Genomic DNA, 16,608 nt, shown 5'->3' with positions numbered 1-16,608 from the left:
CATGGAACATGATAAAAGAAAGCTGTTGTATGGTTCTTTATGCGTCTCTGAAGTTTGGGATTCATTCTTTGATGGTGATCAGATGAGTTTCAGCAGAATGCAAAGCAGATTGCAAGTTCATTTTCAGCAATCAGAAAGATTATTTCACTCGAAGACTCTTATATTAATGTCTTGGACATTAAAACAGAAAAGACAGTATGTAGACACCTGTTATTTCTTTTTAAAATTAAAGGTAACAATTTAAGTGTATTTAATTGGACTCTGTCTTTCTGTATTTTTCTTCAGCTATAACTGACGTGTAAACCGGTGTGATTTACTTCCTGGCAATGTGAACACAGCCACTCAGCTCTCTAAGCTTTCATCAAAAAGCCTGTAAAGTCTTGAATGGGTTTCCCCCGATACCGCCTTAAATCACTTTTAATCCACAGTGCTCCTTCTTTTCCAAATTTCACAGAATATCTCCCTCATGCCACTTTCTCTATACTATGTGAAGATATAACATTATTCTGCATCTGAAACCATGCATTTTCTTGTATTTAACAGTAAGGTCACAGAGTTGAGAGTGGCTGTATGCAAGAAGCACAAAGCACCTCACTCACTCCCTCTGATTGGGAAAAAAATTGGAGAGAAAAGTATGCAGAGCATGCCTAACTAATCCCAGATGTTCATATATTGCATTATGTCACATGCACAAACGGAGTGAGCTATCATGGAAAATCTTATACATGATCTAAACCTCAGGAAATGTGGACAGGCTGCAGGAAAGGTGTCCTGGCACTAATCGTTTGTGACATAACTTCGGGACAGTGGACAACACTGAGTGGAACATCAAGCTTTGATTAAGAAGTTTTATTTTGTCATTTGATGTTGACAATGTGCAAGCACATTTTATATTGGGCCGCTTTCAGTGAATTTTCCATGTCAGGCAAACTCACTCAAGATGTCTTGAGTTTGTTGTCAGCTTTCCCTGTCCAAACCATTACAGCACAGCTGTCTAAGTTAACATATACATATAAAACATGGCATCACAGATTATAACTTCACAGACCTCTGCCATGTGCTACAGATTCAACAACAAAATGCCCTATAGTCTTATGCTGTTCCCTTTTCATGATCATTTTTGGAGAGAATTTGGGTGGAGTTCTTCAGTATAAAAAAACAAAAATGAGAGATGAGCCCTTAAAGTTAATTAGTGACTGATAGTATATCCAAAAGATTTTTCACCAGAAATTCTCAGCAGTATAAAAGTGAGGCCATTTTAGTGACTATTATCTGGCCTGCATACAGCGTGCATGCGTGGTAGATTATCGGCTCATGTGAGCTGTTGTAGATTGTGCACTGAGATCATTCATCATTCAAACAGAAATCAATGTGCTTATCTACGTCTTGATATCATTTATGGACTGCAATCAGTAAAAACATTCTTTAAAATAACACTCATTTCTGTCACTACTTTAAGGGAACACTGCTCATGGTACATTTATAGGCCATATCTGCTAAATGCAAATATTTCTTTATGCTACAGTATTTACTTTGGACAATTATTTTTGTGTTTCTAAAACACTGCCACAACTAATACACAGGCCATGCCACACGTAGGCCTAATTAAGGTCAAAGTGGTGATCACACCTGCTAATAGTTCAATCCCACTTAAGACACTATAAAGCAGGTGTGATGGGTTCGTGCATGCTGGTGAACGACTTGGCTGCTGCACAGAGGATATTCCCTGACATGCCACAGATGCGGCCCAGTCTAGAAAAAAAACCTACCCACAATGCTGCCTGTGGCTGTGGTCGGAGAATGGTCACTGTCTTTGTACAGAGGTGCGGGCGTCTTACAAAGTTACTCTGCAGCGGCATTGGAAGCCATTGATGTGGTTAGTCAGTGCAATGAAATCCTCCTGAGCATTGCACTTGCTTTCACTAACGGTTTGGGCTTTTACCTTTCGACCATGCTGAGGCTGAACGCGTATCTCAGGCTGGCGCTGGCAGGTGTGCTCTCACCACGAGAAGAACTGCACCGACCGGGACACTGGAGCCGCTCCACCTGGCCTTCGTCATCACAGAGCCGCAGACACAGTTGCTCGCCTGCGTGTAATGCAGGAGAGAGGCCTACTGAGTGGATGACGTCAGCTCTCTGCCGGTGTTCACTGTCCGTTTTCAGGACCACTGTGGGCCTCATTTCTGTGGCCTTATCGGCCCTGTGGACTCTGTGCAAAGACTTGACGCCCTCTACCATTATGGGTGTATGTGGATGCATCAGCCAGTTGCTCGGATTCATTTCGGATGTGTCGTCACTCATTTGCAGAAGCTTCTGAATGTCTCCTGTCTACCTGAATTTTGTAAATAGCTTAGTGTACATAAGACTTACCGGAACATGTTTTAACTTTTAATTAATTTAATTCCAAATGCAAGTGTGGCTGGATTCCTACTGCCTGTTTTTATTTTTATTCTAATAAAATTGAGACATATTTTTAACCAGTCTACTCATCACAATATTTTGCATCAGTCAAAATTAAGACGAAAGAAGGGAAGTTCTTGACACTTTATTCCATCAGTTCCACAATAAATAGTGCCCCAACCCACCCCCCACAGTAACCCTTCAGATGTTGCTAGGATTTAGTGCTGTGTATTCTGTCAATGCCTCCAGTCAGGAAATCTAAAGCTTATGGAGGCCTATGTGGGTTACAAATGTACCTGTAATAACATTGTCCAGTTTTCAGGAGAAGCTTAATGTTTGGGTGGGAAATACATTAAAATTGAGTTAAGGCTTGATTGAAAAAGCAAGATAAATATTTTAACCTAGAATGTGATGCACTTTAAAAATCTAGCAGCTCCTATTTCATCACATGACTGTCTAACGTCACTCTTTCCTTGGCTTTTGTATCAAAGACAGGATCTCTCACACACACACACAGCTGGATGATGTTCTCTCTGACATACTACCATTAAACCGTGCATATGTCCTCCCCCTTTAGGCCTCGCAGCATTTTCATACCACACAATCTACAGTACCAGCATCAGTATGTTTGGCAAAAAAAAACAAAATAGGATGAACATATGTTTAGGTTTACAACCGCCAAAGTCATTTTAGAGATTTTTGGTTTGACAGGACATTTCTAGCAACATCAACATTCACATTTTCAATCAAGGAGTAGCTTCAATATTATAAAAAATCATAAAAAAACTAAACAAATATAGCAAAAGAATCAAAGCTTCAAATAATGGTCCCAATATTTCAGCAGTCATGGTGACAGGGTAAGGGCTTGCAACAGAACGCAACTTGTACTTCAGGTTTTTAACTTCAGTTTATAGTGTTAAGGTCAACTGTGCACCTGAAATGAGCTATTAGGGCTCTTTTGAGCAGCAAGACAAAATATAAACATGTGAAACACAAAAAAAATGTGTGCAAACAGCATTCTGGTGGAGGAGGCTCAGTAAATGAGGATTATTCTTGTTAGCTGAGCCGACCAGAGTACACTGTAGTGTATTCACATGCTTTTCTGTGATTCAACTTGTGATGCTGCTATTGTGTGTCCTAAGAAGAAAGTCCAAGAGAGGAACTGGCTTAACGGCGCTGCAACTGTGAAGCGGAGACCTGTGGCTTGGAATGATTTAAGGATTGTCGTTTACTTCAACTGTTGAGTAAAGACACTTTGAATGATTAGCTGCCAAAGAAAAGAAAAGAAAAAATGTCACAACTAAACTACAAAGCATTGCACTAAAAAGGAAAACCAGTATTTTAAACCCAACTTCTGTCCGTAAACAGCGTTGACATCAGCTCCAAGATAATCCCAGTGAGACGTATGAGCACATAGAAAACATGGGAGGGCTTGCTCACGAATGTGAATAAACCCAAACGGTCACCGTCAGTTTGAGAGCAATAAAACATGCGTCAGTGCCAGTCCAGACCGTGCCACCGCAGACACAAACTTCTACAAACAATAATAATAATAATAATAATAATATGCCAATGATGCCAAAGATGTCTGAGGAAATAAGACAGTGAGATACAGAGAATATGCAACAGCGAGATACACGACATGAACGGATTATTTTCTTCTCTTGGTTTGTGCGTACAGGCTCTGGTGCGGGTCACTCCACTGTCACAGACTTGGCCAGGTTCCTTGGGCAGTCCACCTGCATTCAAAACAGAAGAGGACGTTAGAAGCATGACAAGCAACTAAACGGTTGTATAAATTGACAACAAGCACTACAGCGTGCTGCTCAAACTAAACGCAGCTGTCAAACTATAAAGTACTCTTTCAACTAAATGGTAACAAAGACACACGTGAAATGTGTGAGCCAGTGATTTGGCAGCTCGACAGCACTGCTATTATTGTTAGCAAATCCTCACTTTTCATCACTCAGACTTCAGAGACTTGGACATAGTGAGCTCTGTACACATAAATGTTTGCTTCTCTGTGAGAACAGTAGGGCTATTTGGCATGGCTCTGAATAGTCATTGACTTAAAAACAACTAGCCTGCACTGTCAGGACTTCCCACTGAAGTGAAGTGCTCTAAAATGCAGTGTCAACACTCGCTATTTACATGTCATACTTCACTTAAGCTGTTTACTTTGACTTTTGAAAATGTATACATCAAAGCCAGCAACTACATGACATGCTTCCACTCACATTGAGGGGAGTTTGAAGCACTATGACCAGCACATACAGTATAAACAGTGCCTGGTGTTTATTTTCTGCCTCTGCTTTCATAGTCTAAAAACACACCTCCTTTATAATGAGCTCAAAAGTATTGTTTTCAACTTGCACACCAGTGATATTTAGTGAGTTCAGTTAGACTGATGACGTAGGAGATTTGAAGTGAGAATTGAGGAACTGATATTTCACAGCATTTGCGTGTTTCAAGAGACAGATGAGGTCATAAATCTCATCTGGCAGAAGAATCAGGATTATCTGTTATGGCCTCCGAGCCTTAAGGGTTACTTACGTCGTAACCTCGGAGCACAGCCAGGTGGAAGGACAGCAGCTGCAGTGGGATGACGCTCAGGATGCCCTGCAGGCAGTCCACACAGTGAGGCACTTTGATGTGGCGGCTGGAGTTCTTGATGGTCTCGTTGTCATCCTTGTCACAGATTACAATGGGGCGGCCCTGTCAATCAAAACAAAGCAGATCTATTGATATGATCCTGGGGCATGCGTAGCAACAAGACACGTTTGAAAACCACCTGCTGCCCTCCCCTCGCTCTCAGTGTATTTTCCACACCTCTGTAACCCACTTGTGCTGCACATTCCAGCAATAACAGCAATGATGTCATGCCGAACCGACCCGTCCTTCCGTCCTTCCCTCCCTCCCTCGTGTTTATTGAGGTGAAGGAGCAATGGGATGTGGCACAAGACAAGAGCGTGAAAATTAAGGTGTCAACTCCCTCACTCGATGATGTCAGTTGCCACAATGAAATGTGTGAAATAGTGGGTTTAGTGAAAATCTGGGAGGTTCAATTAGCCCTGTAGCTTTAAGAGAAACAAAATCGCAGCAAACCTCCCAACAAGAACAATCAAGCCATACCATCTTTTCTTGAAGCAATTATGGTCTTGGACATTTCCCTTTAATATTTTCTGTGTGTGCATGTGGGTCTTACCTGGCGGGCCACCACTTGCTGCAGGGCGTTCTGACATTTGGTGTAGGTGCTGTCTCTCATGATGATCATGATAACAGGCATGAGTTTATCCACCAGAGCCAGCGGGCCGTGCTTCAGCTCTCCGGCCAGGATGCCCTCTGAATGCATGTATGTGATTTCCTTAATTTTCTATTGATTAAAAAAAAAATCCACAGGTTAAGAATATCTGAGTTTATTTTGGAGCCATTATAGCCTACACCTCAGTCCATATACGCAAACCACTTTTTCAAGTTTTTTTTAAGTTGCTTTCCTCAGTATTCTTCTACGTTTCCATCTTTTTTAACCTATAATAGATTCCCGAAGATCTAAAGAATAGTACTGTGTGGTGTCTAGTTGCTCTATAGGAGTCTTACATAAAAAAAGACCGGAAAATAAGTATATTTCCTCTTTAAATGATGAAAAATCTAGAGAAAAAGAAGATTGCTCACCAGTGCTCCTTCCAGGCAGGTAGAATAATGGTAGCCTCTGCCCATGATCAGTACACTCTTCTGCTGGTACAGCTCTTCTGCCAGCTTCTGGATCTCGTCATCCATGGCGAGGACCTCCTTGATCAGATCTGAAGCAGATCAAACAGAAAAACAGGTTAAAATGAGGATTTGGTAAAAAAATGCCACTGCAGTCACACAGGCTGATACTCTATAACGTTGGTCAGACACATCTCATTAGTTTACCATCATATGCTACGGATCCAGAGATGCAACAGCCTGTCCCTCCCCTCTGCCCTAATGACATGACTTACCTGGGAGCACCCTCAGGCCCTGGATTATCTCACGCCGTCTGGGCTGCACGGAAATCCTGTCGTCGCACATCAAGAGCGCAAACATGGTGAGCGCCACAAACTGGCTGGTGTAGGCCTGCAGAACACAGAGAGAGAGAGAGACAGCGAGAGAGACAGAAACAGACAGAGAGAGAGAGAGAGAGAGAGAGAGAGAGAGTTACAACTATATTGAGAGGCACTGCTCGTTCCTAACAAGTTAATATAGAGGTTTTCCTGATTGCAGTTGAGCACAATACTTAATACAGAGCAGCAACATTAGCATCTCTTTCAGTATTTTGTGCCTTTCGGGTCCCTGTTTAGATAGTGAACGCTGTCTCCAGATAATGATCTGAACCAGATGAGCGGTGGAAGGAGAGGTGGATTTTTGTAAACAGCAAGCATAATTTTTTTTTTTTTCCAAACATGCGGTGGAGCTCAGTCCAGGCTGTGTTGCTCATCCTGGAAAGCTTTGTGCACATACAACATCTCATCAGAGAGCACGCTCTATCCGATATCTCTGCAAACGTCAGCGCTCAAAACCCCAGCGCATCCGAGAGTCAATGCCGTCATCACTGCCTGCTCTTTTTCTCTCTCTCCTCATATCCCTATAAGCACGATTGGAGGCGTTTCTTTTTTCTGTTCCATTGTATTGCATACAGTCATGAGTCATGACATTGCCAGTTATTTATTGTTGTTGATTACAGAAAGTAAGAACAGTAACACTTGACACGATCAATACTGTGCCTAACCCCCTTGCGACACCACAGGCCCTCAGAACCTTTGACAGATGTGGCAACATATTTAATCCACGTAGTAAACTGTGTGTTTATGACATGTCACCCACCTTGACGTGTGTTCATGCAGGACCAAAAGATGACCACCCTTACATTCCGCTGAAACATGAACATAAACCGAAGTCGTTGTGGACTAGAAAACAAACTTTGTAACCCTGTAAATTCCCAATGGATACTGTAAGGTCATTCATTTTTAGTCTTCTTCTTTTTATTGTCAAATGAAATGCAAAAAAGATTTGCTTGGACTTTTCATAGCATCAAAGTATCCCACGTCAGAGCTTTTTCCATAAATCTTTAATATGATCATAGGAATAGGAAAAAGTTACTTTTCCTTTTTTTCTCTGTTTTTACAATTAAGATAAGAAAAAAAAGAAACAAAAAAAGTATGGAATACATGAATTTGCAGTCATTTAGCAGTTGGGTGCAAGACATGTTCTCCAGTGATTTGATGAGCTAGGTTGTGCAGCACTTGGTTGAGCTGGGTGTGGGGGATGATGCCTGGCCAACCAAACAGTAAACCATGGCGTCTCTGAGTCCAGGACTTTGGAGCAGTGCGAGAGTCACTGAGACAAGCCCTTTGGGCTGGGCCAATAATGGACCTGCTACACTCTCTCTCTCACTCTCGCCTCACTAGCTGGGGCTACTCTACTTATCTGCTCTACTCCTGAGTCCAAACTGGCAAATCCTTTTGGTTTAGGGGTCTTGGGGAGGGGGGAGAGGCTGAAAACCAAGGAGCCCAGCTTTACATGAGTCCAGATGAGAATATCAGGCTTCCTTAACTTCCCGTGGGATCAGAGTGGAGGAAAATGTCAGCTTCCAAGAGCCAGGCAATGGACTTTTCATCTGGGTTTCATTCGGTATCAGTGGGCGTTGAGTTCATTTATTATATTATGCAACAAAACTGGTTTACAGTTTTTTCTACAAGCTCAGTATAAAAACATTTTATCAAATCAAGTATTTGATGTTATTTGATGTGAGGTGCAACTCCTAAAGCCATTGTCAGTGGGACTGAGATAGCAGTATCTCAAAATGTATAAATAAATCTCTGCTGTTTACAGCCACTGGACTAGTTTGTACTAGTCTTGTACATAAGTATTATCAAACATTAAAAATAGGGCTGCAGCAAACAGTTACTTAACAAACCCCTTTGTACGGTGGGTCTATAAACACGGTGGGCCTAATTGTATAAAAGGTCCATTGCAATTGCTGTGATCCTAAGCATCTTCAAGGTGCTTCTTCTGTCCCAACAACAGTCGAAAAACCTAAAGATATTTAATGTCCTGTCATAAATGCTCTAACTTGTCATTTTTGCATTTTCTATTGATCAACTAAATGTTTCGAATGAAACTGAAGGTCTGGTCTTAATTAGTCGGAATTGGTACTGTGAGTTTGTAAATGTAGATAAAAAAATTCTAAAATGGATTTTGCACAGTTAAGATCAGAAGACGTACCATTTCACCATTTTAGTCAGTGGGTGTATCCCGTCTCATGGTAAAAATATTAGGGTTTGCAGGGTTCATAGAATTACCTTGGTGCTGGCTACTCCGATCTCAGGCCCGGCGTTGATGTGCACTCCACAGTCGGTCTCTCTGGAGATGGAGCTGCCCACTGTGTTGGTGATGCCCACGGTCAGAGCTCCTCTCTCCTTACAGTAGTGCAGGGCCATCAGGCTGTCAGCCGTCTCCCCTGGAGGATCGGCAGGGAATGGGAAGAAACACAACAGTTTGTGCAATGTTACATTTCTGACAGTCAAATGATGCTGAATCTTGATTTATTAGTTTTTAGGGAAATAGCTTTAGCACCGCAAAGCACTCTGGTGGTTTCTCTATGAGACTGTTTCAAATCAGAGAAATATCCCACACATCTTGCAAAATAAATATTTCACACAGAAAAAAATAACTACAGCAGAGCAGTATACTGTAGATTGAGAAAACTCTACTGTACCACTTTGTCTTAAGAAGTTGTTAAGACTCATGCTCATTCAGGAAGGTGCAGAGGAAGGAAAGTAGGGGGACTACTGGGAATGGAATGAATTTTCTTTTTGGATGGAGTCCAGATGGCAGCGGCCGTTCTCACCTGACTGGCTGATGAAGAAGCAGACGTCGTCTCTGAAGACGGGAGTGTTCCTGTCCAGGAAGTCGCTGGCCAGCTCCACCATGACAGGCAGCTCTGTCAGCTCCTCCAGCACCTGGCGGGTCTGGGAGGAAAAGCAACAGAGCACCGCTGCTCAGCATCATACGCTTAAAACAAGCCAGCCGAGGCCACGAACAGGCACACAGATCTCACACCTGTGTCCACAACGGAGACATCACATTTCCCACTACTAGTCTGATGGCTTTTAATGGTGGATGGCGGTACAGACATGTATTTCCATTTTGTGCATTTAGAAGAAAATGTATTTGGTGGGTGGCTACTCACCGCTACCCCAGCATGGTAGCTGGTTCCACAGGCAATAAGGATAAGTCGCCGACACCTCTGGATCTCTTTGATGTGGTCCTTCAGTCCACCCAGAGTCACTGAAAGGCAAACCCAACAGCTAATTCATCATTCTGCTCCATGCTGTTAAACCCCATTAGTTAAAATAAGGCCATAAAGAACCAAAGACAGCTCAGGAGGCGTGTTTTGACAAAGCAGTCACTGACCAGTTACTTTTACATATATTCCCTGCGTTCCAAATCACATACTTTTTTCTTCTTTCTATACTACATCAGAATGCTGGTTTACATACTGCACAATGCAATTGGATGTCTTAGGGCATTTTTTTTTTGGATAATGCATTTGACATGCATGCATGTATTGGGACACCATAAATCTTGTTCTGGCATACTTAATAGTATGGAAATAAGGGTATTGGGACACCGGGTTTGTTTTATTTACTTGTACATTGCTCTGTTTAATCGACTCGAGCACAATAAAGAAAAACCACTGATCGTTAACTTTGCCCTCCCCTTGTTTTACAGCTAAGATTATTATGACATGCAGTGTTACGCAAGCAACTGAAATCCTCGATCCTGAGCCTAGGACATCTGAGCACGTTTGTTGAGCAGAAAATAGTGCATTTATAGGCGTTTTATTACATCAATGCTCCGCTGAGAAAACAATCCAGACGGCACTCTAACCTGTGTTGTCGTCAAAGTTAACTCTCCCCCTCATGGTGTTGACCACAGACTCTGGCTGCTCAAAGATCTCCTTCTGCATGAAGGAGCTGTAGTTGCCTGTGGTGGGAGGATCAGAAATAAGGGGAACATTTACAACACTTGTAGAAGTTATAATAATAAAAAAGGAAAGGTAAATGCCTTTTTTTTTAATAAAGTGTGAGCTAACATGAGACGGTCTGAGATGGGTCTTGTTGACACACACGCACAAACACACATTAAGTACTTGAAAATGCAAACCACCTCAAGGAAAAATCTTTACAATGCGTCAATGATAATCAGGCTTTCCTGGAAATGTAGGGGTCTTTGTTTTAATTGACATATTCTGAGCAGCAGGGTAGGTCACCCACTTCAATGAAGAAAACAAAACAAACATGAGACATTAGGGAGATGATAATAAAGTGCGACACTGAAATATGAGGGCGTTTGGCAGCGATTTAGGTCACGCAATTTAGGTTATTCAGCAGAAAGGCTCCAGAAACAGAAAACGGAGGAGAGAGGCTGAGTAATGACAGGACCCCAAAGGAATGTACTGACCGGCCAACAGTAGTATACCTCTGCCCTCTGCTGGATGACTGAGGGAGAGCCAGCGGAGGGGAGGGAAGACCGATAACAATTCTTAAGTTATTGCTGCAGGGACACCTTTTCCATTGTGTGAAATTATACAACGGCCATGAGATGCTGTCTATGAGCTTTACGGGTGTTCACATCCATATTGGTTGAATAGTGAAAGGCACCCGTTTTATACTGAATTTCTTTATTTAAAAAAAGGGCATTGCTGCTCTAGAGTGGACCAAAATGTTTCGGTCAAATTAAAAACTGTTTGCATTATCCTGCTGCTATCGTCATAGGCGATTAAACAATAAGTTGATCATAAAATGAATGATCTGTTCCCATTTCAATAATCAATGAATTGCTTCATCCCTTTTTTTAATATCAAAATGCAATACATTAAATGGTGCCAGCTTCTTATATATACGATGTTTGTTTGCTTTTGTCATATATGATAGTAATATTCTTGTATCCTTGGTCAGATGAAATAAAGAATTTAAAGTCATAACTTTGGGCTGAGTGCAGTTGCGATGGGCGTTTACGAAACGTCAAAGCGGAGTATACACTGAATGACTAATCGGAAAAAATGCTGATCCATTAAGTCAATAAAATAAAATGAGTGGAATGGTTGAAAAAAAGAAGCCTCAGTTTCATTAAAGGAGTAGTTTGACATTTTGGGAAATACATTTATTGGCTTTCTTGACGAGAGCTTGATGAGAAAATCTCTCATGTTTGTACAGGAGAATTGTTACTTTCAGGCATTGTGTTTTCTGCTGATAAAAAGAAGAAGAAATATAACAATATATTTTAAACATTTGAATCAATCTTCATCCTTAACAACAGAGTAATTTACCTAAAATGTCAAACCATTACATTAATTTGGGGAAGTCCGTTTTGAGAAATATGCTTGTTCTACCACAAAACAACTATGTAGGGTGATAAGCTAGTGCAACTCATCATTGATGATAACCGCGGCTTCCCTGGGGGGACAAGTGATCCAGCAGGGGTTGTAACTAGCTGCACGATAACAAGGATGGCCTGGAGCACTGGATGTTAAAAAGTCAGTGGAGCTGTATAAGCAGGCGGGCTAACCCATTAGGACTTACACAATAATAACAGGGTTTCAGGACAAAATTACAAGGCATATGTAGCAATGATTTATTTGCAGATATGGCCCAAAAAGGAGAAAGGAACAGAACAGTAAAAGCTGACCTTCCACTCACCCTTCATGATCTGCTGTAGCTCCATCTGCAGCGTCTGGATGGCGCGGGCTGGATAGTCTCCGGCCCTGCGCTTGATCCTGTGGATGGACAGTCTGCCTTCGTACACGGCCGCCACATCGTCATCCTCCAGGAAAATCACCTGGTTGGTGTGTTCGATCACCGCGCTGTTTGGAACGAGAGAGAGACGGACAAAACGCAACATCAAACATCTACTTTACACTTATCAGAGAAAAGCAGAGGCCAGGTTTTTCCTCTACTACACATTTACAGCTTTTAAAATTCCATACTTTTCCAGACTCAAAAGACTCTCGATTCTCAGAAGAGTTTTCAGTCCATATTTGGCATTCTACAAATAGTTTGATTGCTTATATTATTTGAATAAATGGTGGTGAAGCAAGCACTCGGAGAACTTGCATCAACCCATGACAAGCTCTGTGCCCAAACTGCTCAAAAAATTAGGTAAAAATTAAAGGTTTATAGGTTATAATTTTATATTTTTTCCACACCTTTTCATACATTATTAAAATGAATACTGCGTAGGAACCCTGTGCGGCGTATAGAAGTGGGAAGCATGGATACAAAGACACACAGTGCTTACCTTGCATCAGATGCAAAGTAGTACTCCACTGCTTTTTCGTCCACGGGGAAGAGGCATGTGTCCCGGTCTCTCCTAGATAGAGTGCTACAGCTCTTCATGTCTTTAGTGGCTGAGGAGAAAAAGAAAAGAAAAATACATTTTAAAAAACTGGCCGAGTTATGCAATCACATGTGAACAAATGAGGCTCCAAATAGAGATGTAAACTTACTGGAGCGGTAGACCACTGGAATATGATCTGCAGACAACTTGTGAGCACTCCTCACTCCCATGAGCAGTGGACTTCCTCTCCTGCACAGCAACATTGTTATGAGCCAACAACAACTTTACCTGTAATAACTAACAACAAACAGTTTGACAGCACCAGTGGCTGTGTGTACCTTGTGCCAACTGCCTCTCCGGGGTAGTGGACACTCTTGAAGACCAGGGCAAAAGCACCCTCCTGGCAAATGGGGAAACAACAACATCAGACAGGCCTCATTTATCTGCTCAGGATGTACAATGACAAATCAAGGCTTGGTCTGTTACCAGCTGTTGGGTCACCCGTTCAACCAGTGTCGCGAAACTGATGTCATTCTCCCGGTTGTCATACATGTACTTCACCAGCTTGGCGATGGACTCTGTGTCAGTTTCGGATTCAAACTCGTAGCCTTTGCTCTCCTGTGGAGATGCAGAGAGACAGTTAGCCACTTCACCTGTCACGACGAGAGATGAAAAGTTGACTGGAATACATTATAAAAAGATGATTGACTCACCAAGAATTTCCTCAGGTCTTTGTAGTTGGTGATAATCCCATTGTGAATGACAATGAACTCTGCAGAACAGAAAGTTAGTCATAAACTTATCAAGATACCTTGATTTAGGTCAACAATAAGTGAGCCGTGGTGGAATACAAGACCAAACGTTTAGCTGTGTTGAGTAAGTAAGCATTCCATCTTCACTTACCATTGGTCTTGTCTGATCTATGTGGATGGCTGTTAACTGCACTTGGTACACCGTGGGTGGCCCAGCGGGTGTGAGCGATGCCAAGGTGAACATCAAACTCCACGTCCAGGTCAATATCCTCCTGTTCTAAAGGGCAAACAAACACAACCCGACAGACATGTAAGAATCAGAGCTGTCGCACAGGATACAGGATGACAAATCAAGGCTTCGTCCGTAAATCATTGATTCATGTCAAGAAAACAACTTGGTATGGGCTTACTGTTGATCTCCTCATCAAGAGCCTTCACTTTGCCACTTTGCTTGATCAGTTGGATAGACTTGGCATTAGACTCCCAGTCCTTGCCATTGCCGGCATCAATTCCCACACCTGACAAAATAATGAAAAGGAATAACAAGATGAATAAAAATAGCATGAGAATGACAAAGATCACAAGCCCCTAAATAGCAGCTGGTTACTACAATGTTATGGTGCTATGCAATTTTCTTTTGTACAAATCTAATACCAGAACAAAACTCAACTAATGCATGCATGGAAAAAAAAGGTCAAGATCCACGTGAAATAAGAATGGATACAGTAAATTAGCTCCACTAGGGGTGCAGTGAATCTAACCTCGTTACATGATACTGGCTGTTTAATAATTAATAGCGGATATCAGTCTTGCTTTCGGTTCCCAACTCATTAGGACAATTAAACAATATATCAACTTTGATTGATAAGACGATTCTTACGCAGCAGTCATTTTTAACATTATAAATACTCTCAGCAACTTGCCTTGCAGGCTGACAGTAAATGTAAAAGGATTGATAAATCCAAACAAACAAATAAATAAATAAATAAATAAAGTGTGTGTGGGTGATTTGAGGTCTTTCCATCTCTCTCACCGGCTGAGTCGTAGCCTCTGTACTCCAGCCGTTGCAGGCCTTTGAGGAGGATCTCAAGGATCTCCCGGCGAGTCCTTGGCACTTGGTAGTTGAGATAAGCAAAGATTCCTGCGGAGAATGGACAAAATGTCAAGATTCAATGCTACATTGTGTACATGAAGAATTTCAAACCATTAAAAATCAATTTGTGTTCATTACTTCAGTTTGCTTAGAAGTGCAACTGAAAGCGCAGACTGATTTAAATGCCTGTCAGAGTGATACACCCAAGATACTATAGTGTGTATGTGTAGAATTCCATCTCCAACTGTCTAGTGGGGTAGTGGCTAATATCTGAGGAACCAATCGTGCAGGGGGACCTGCTTGAAGGCAAAGGAGATCTCTGCTATAGTAACCTCAATGAAGCTGTTTCTGGTCCAAGATAGATAGATCAGCTTGACTCAAACACCATTATTGTATAATAACAGGTTCACATGCATCCTGACCCAGACTTAAGCACTTTTATTTGACTAAAATGTCAGCTATAACAATCAGTCCTTTCTTCCTGCTGATATTTGGCTTCACAGCAGTCCAATTTTCATCCAGCTAGTAACTCACACTGACAGGAATGTCACCTTAATTTGCCAAAATGGAGGAGGCATGAAATACAGCCCTGTTCCACAGCTAATATAAGCACTGACAAGTCAATGCAAATGCAGAGCCAAGGGGGCTGCCGGACTGCCCTGGTTCAACAGAGCACTCATTCAATAGAGGGGGGGGGGGAGTGGGGGACAAATCACAGCGGGCAACAATCACAAGAACTACACTAGAGTAGTAGCCTACACCAGAGCAAAGCGAGATGTCAATGATTGACAGTTTATATTTATAGAACCATTTCCTTTTGAAAGTCTATCAATACTAACTGGTCTATCTGGTCTGATTGGTGAACAGAGATTGTGGTTGTTATAGCCTACTATATATGGGTGGAAGTGATGCAAGACAGAGACACCGGTTATAATCAGTCACAGGTGTATTAGAGACAGAGACAGATACTATGGGACAGTGATCCACACCAGCAAAGTATCTTAACTACATTATAACACAAAGCGAGTATCAACGCGTCATTTCCGTGTCGTTTCTCAACTAAAGTTTGACGTTGAGTACACCACGACTATGACAGCAAACCACGTACGCTGTGTGGCGTTGGCAGGAAGAGAGGAGGGTATCATATCAACGGTGCTCTCAGGTTCACACACGCTTAACTTCAACTCAACAACAACAACAAACAAAAAAACATTGTTTGTTTATTTCGCTGGCTAACAGCATCAGCAGCACCAGCTCATTTTCGCTAACTCAGGCTAGCCACACCTAGCTAATTTTAACTGACTTACTCCTTTAGCCTAAAGATGAAAACAAGGATGCTAACAGTATTTCATATTTGGTGTACTTGCTGTTCTGGTACATACGGAAATAGGATACGTATCTGACTCGATACGTGTCCCACTGAATAATATAAATGAAGAATGTATCCAGTACTCACCACACATGTCTGCAGATTTGGTACCAGTCGCAGCTACTCTGGTAGCTGAGAGCGCCTGTCACATAAACGTCGCCCCCTCTGACTTCACTGGGTCAGGGCCAGCCGCCTATTCCACGGCACCGTCTGATTGGTGCATCGGCACATCACTCAAGCAGCACCAATAGACGCAGGCACTCCTGACGTGGCAGGATGCAGATCCGTGAGCATGAGCCGAGCCTGCTATCACTGCACAAGGACGGGCCTGTGCTCATCGCCAAATAAAAAAATTAATGTAAAAATTGGTAAAATAATAAAAAGAATAATGCACTATAGCCTAACTAATGGACGATAACTGTTAAGATGAATTAACCAGTCATTTGCGAATAACATGTTCAATGACAAATGCACTCAAATCCTTCAGTTTACAGGCAATAGCATAGATAGATCTTAAACATACATTTGATCACATTCTATTTGGTTTAAGAAAAATATCAGAATCCGTCTGTAAAGATCATGTAATGTGTGTAATCATAAATTATGAACTCATGAATTCATGTCAATAAATC

The 16,608-nt window shown here is 41.9% G+C and overlaps 1 protein-coding gene across 1 annotated transcript; it reads right to left on the bottom strand.

Moving 5' to 3' along the window:
• Positions 1-2,587: 2,587 nt before the first annotated feature.
• Positions 2,588-16,135, bottom strand: gfpt1 (glutamine--fructose-6-phosphate transaminase 1). Its single transcript, XM_080037586.1, has 19 exons — positions 16,064-16,135; positions 14,548-14,655; positions 13,925-14,032; positions 13,666-13,791; positions 13,476-13,534; positions 13,249-13,380; positions 13,101-13,162; positions 12,932-13,011; positions 12,724-12,832; positions 12,126-12,289; positions 10,315-10,410; positions 9,614-9,711; positions 9,272-9,392; positions 8,724-8,881; positions 6,384-6,498; positions 6,073-6,200; positions 5,606-5,773; positions 4,954-5,115; positions 2,588-4,139 (listed from the first exon to the last, which is right to left on the bottom strand). The coding sequence occupies exons 1-19, from the start codon at positions 16,068-16,070 to the stop codon at positions 4,095-4,097; spliced, it is 2,046 nt and encodes a 681-aa protein (XP_079893712.1). The 5' UTR covers positions 16,071-16,135; the 3' UTR covers positions 2,588-4,094.
• Positions 16,136-16,608: the final 473 nt, after the last annotated feature.

This window comes from Ammodytes marinus, assembly GCF_949987685.1.
Source record: "Ammodytes marinus genome assembly, chromosome: 2".
Taxonomy (NCBI): domain Eukaryota; kingdom Metazoa; phylum Chordata; class Actinopteri; order Uranoscopiformes; family Ammodytidae; genus Ammodytes; species Ammodytes marinus.
This window is presented reverse-complemented; position numbering and strand designations above follow the sequence as displayed.

What these genes read in the sequence shown, in the direction of transcription:
- gfpt1 (XM_080037586.1), bottom strand. An exon ending in TCCAGTGGTCTACCGCTCCA is followed by an intron (nt 12,833 to 12,931) that starts GTAAGTTTACAT and finishes TTTTCTCCTCAG; the next exon opens with CCACTAAAGACATGAAGAGC. An exon ending in GGGCCTGAGGGTGCTCCCAG is followed by an intron (nt 6,201 to 6,383) that starts GTAAGTCATGTC and finishes GATCTGCTTCAG; the next exon opens with ATCTGATCAAGGAGGTCCTC.